General features: G+C 34.9%; 1 protein-coding gene across 1 annotated transcript in view; it reads left to right on the top strand.

Moving 5' to 3' along the window:
• LOC103607701 (MAGUK p55 subfamily member 7-like) overlaps positions 1-3,037 on the top strand; it is a gene marked incomplete at both ends in the record, with an annotated part of 88,073 nt that overhangs the window by 38,845 nt on the left and 46,191 nt on the right. Inside the window, one exon of the mRNA XM_008592176.1 lies at positions 148-212. Coding sequence (XP_008590398.1) covers positions 148-212 — 65 coding nt within the window. The remainder of the gene's footprint in view (positions 1-147; positions 213-3,037) is intronic.

A 3,037-nucleotide genomic window follows, 5' to 3' on the forward strand; every position in this document is an offset into this window, starting at 1 on the left:
AGGGGAGATAATTTACATTGTGTTCATTTTTCTCCTAACTTTCAAGTTGTTATTTTTTTTTTCTTAAGATTTTCAGTATTTTAGTGTTGTATTAACCTTGGGTCTGTGCTAAAAATTGATAGGCATGTTGACCTTCTTTTTCCCCAGGAGATTGGCTCTGAGACGACCAGAAATATTAGTTCAGCCCTTGAAAGTTTCCAACAGGAAATCATGTAAGTTTGTTAATAAGAATGCAGGTAACCAAATCCTGCTGTTTATTTTTGACTATTAAAGCAGGTGCTTATGGCAAAACAAAGGGGTGTATTACCTTGCAGTAGCTTTTGGGTCATCCTTTCTCAGGAACCAAAATTTATTTGTTTGGAACATTAGTGTGAATCTTTTGAAGAAAGGGGGCAGTCAGGATTGTTGATAATAAACCCATGATTCACCCTTTAAGAAAATAATTAACAGCTTCTCCTGTCTTTGACTTCCCAATTTGGGTGTTTTATTAAACGTGTAATCTGAAGTACAACTCTTTTATCTCTCCAAAGCCAGGAGGTTTGGAGATATAAGATATTTCTTGGTGAAGATTAGGGAGAAAATATCTACCACTTTCTTGGGCACAAAAGTAATTCTGCCTGAGACCAGTTATTCTCATTTTTCTTAGATCTTTTCTTATCCCCATATTATAATACCTCTGACATTTACCCCATCTGTTTGGACTTATCACCACACAAGATTAAAAGAAAATGAGAGTTAGAAAAGGGTGATGCAGGACTCCTGAAAAACATAGTTTGGATCTAGGTGCATTTTTTTTCTTTCAACCTCGTCTTCTCTCAGCTGCTTTACTTCCCACCTCCTCAGGTCCCCATCCTATAAATTTCCTACTTCATCTCCCCCACATGTTTCATGGTTCTAGGTATTTTCAGAGGGAAAAAAAGTTCTTTGTCTTCAGCATAGAAATTGTACATTAAAAAGCACAACGAGCAAATAAACGGCCCTGGAATTTTACACCAACATCTGTTTTTAGTGTTGTTGCTTTTTTCACATCTCCTGTTATTTCTGTCAGTTTGTAGAAGCTTGTAGCCCAGGAATCACATCATAAGAGAGTCAAACTACAGTTGAGGATAAATCTCACAAGCAGGTACTTCAGGGGGAGCACTGACCCAAGAGCCTACTTGTGCTCGCTGCCTTACGTGCGGTCAGCAGGAAAAAACCCTTATCATGGAGTGTCACAGGTGTTATGACATCAGAAAGCATGAAATTTAAGGAGAACGTTGCGTTGTTTTTACGTGTGATGACTTTTTACTGGCAACTCGTCCCGATGAAAGGAACTTTGAGGCATCCACCTGACTTGCTCTTTGAAGGATTTTTAAATTANATGGTATATTTTTGTGGAAATTAAATAGAAAGCCTCGTGTCTTCATTCTCAAAGATTTCTTTGAATATTGACTTAAACTTATACACAAATCATTGTATTGGTTCTCAACATTTTTCATTGTATTTGAAAGTTCTTTAACATATGTATTTGATAGTGATTTATCATATAACTAAATTTCGTAAACGTCATCTGACTCACTACTTTCTGTATTTCAGCATTTGGTACTTAGTTTTTTGGAACAGGAAGTTCATGTTATCCTGTCCTCTGCTAAAGTATAGATTAATACTGTGAAGAAAAACAGAAAGTTGATATAAAATCTTTTGTTTTGATGATATTGAATATTAATCCATAGGGTAGATTTTAAGAAAAGTTTCTGATTTAATGTAAAATGTCTAAAAGAAGAATAAATCTGTCATGTTGGTTTATAAATTTATGAAATCCAGCATATGTTGTCTTCAGAAAAAAGTGAGAAAAAGCTCTTGTTCTTATAATGTATTTTACAACAGAATATTCAAGTATGATTTTTTATTTATAGTACTTAGTTTCATTTTTTAGTTATCAAAGTATGAGGACCTGAAAATTTCTAATACTGCTGATAATACTAATTTAAAATTTTCCTTTTACAAAATAGCTCTTGTAGAATTTTTGTATTAAAAGAAACAAGATAACACATTTTTTTGACCTTTTAAGGACTAGAACATAAAAACACAGTATTTTATTTTAGAATTTCTTTTAACCAATTGTGATTGTTATACCATGCAGGTAAAAAGGGAAATATTTAACTGCAGCCAAAGGGTATACATTCAAACAAGGTGTAACCTAGTTTATTCAAAGACAAGCATGTTGTGGGCTGAAGATCACAATCTGCCAACAAAAGAGTTTAAACATTGAGTAAAATAATGAATTCATTGTACATGGCACCAGTATTTTAGAAGGTCAGACATTTACAGATAATATATAACAGGACGAGTTGTTGTAATAAATCTTTTCAAGCTGACTAAGCTCCTTGCTCCTGAATTCTTAAGCAATGTTTTCCCACATAAAGGTAATTCAGAACCAAATAGATTGCTTCTGTTCTTTCGTTAAGTTTGTATGTCTAAAATTTGTTAACCAGTTTCTAAATATTGGTAGGGTTTTGTAGAAACAGAAGCACATGGGGTTTTAAAAAATACCTAACGTATTACCAATGCTGTTTAGAAGATGCCAAGGTTCAGTCTCGGGGGGAAGAGGTGCAGATGAACTCATTGTAAATTTCGCATCCTGTTACTTATCATTACATTGTTAGATGGCTGAGGTGCAGGTCTTTTTGCTCATTTTTGGCCTCAGTAAACTGTGTTCTCTTTGTATATCTGAAGATGTTGCTTCTGAAACACTGTCAGGGTAGATGCTTTTAGTTTTTCCATTTGAAGTGTTCTAAGCCATATTGGGTCTTGTATTTTGCCCTGGGGAGCCAATGCCATGCAGGTAAGAAAGAGTTAATTAAGGGTTAAAGCCTGGTCTGTGTTCTTGGATTAGTGTAGACTTTTAAGAGAGATTGCACTGGAGGGTGAAGGGGGGTATAGGAAAGCATTTTCTGGTGTTGGGTTTAACCTTACCCATGGGAACAATATCACATCGATGTAGATACAGTTTCTTCATTGTCAAGAGTATCACACATGCCCCACTCAGAGAAACATC

Source organism: Galeopterus variegatus, unplaced genomic scaffold, assembly GCF_000696425.1.
Source record: "Galeopterus variegatus unplaced genomic scaffold, G_variegatus-3.0.2 Scaffold7636, whole genome shotgun sequence".
In the NCBI taxonomy this organism is placed as follows: domain Eukaryota; kingdom Metazoa; phylum Chordata; class Mammalia; order Dermoptera; family Cynocephalidae; genus Galeopterus; species Galeopterus variegatus.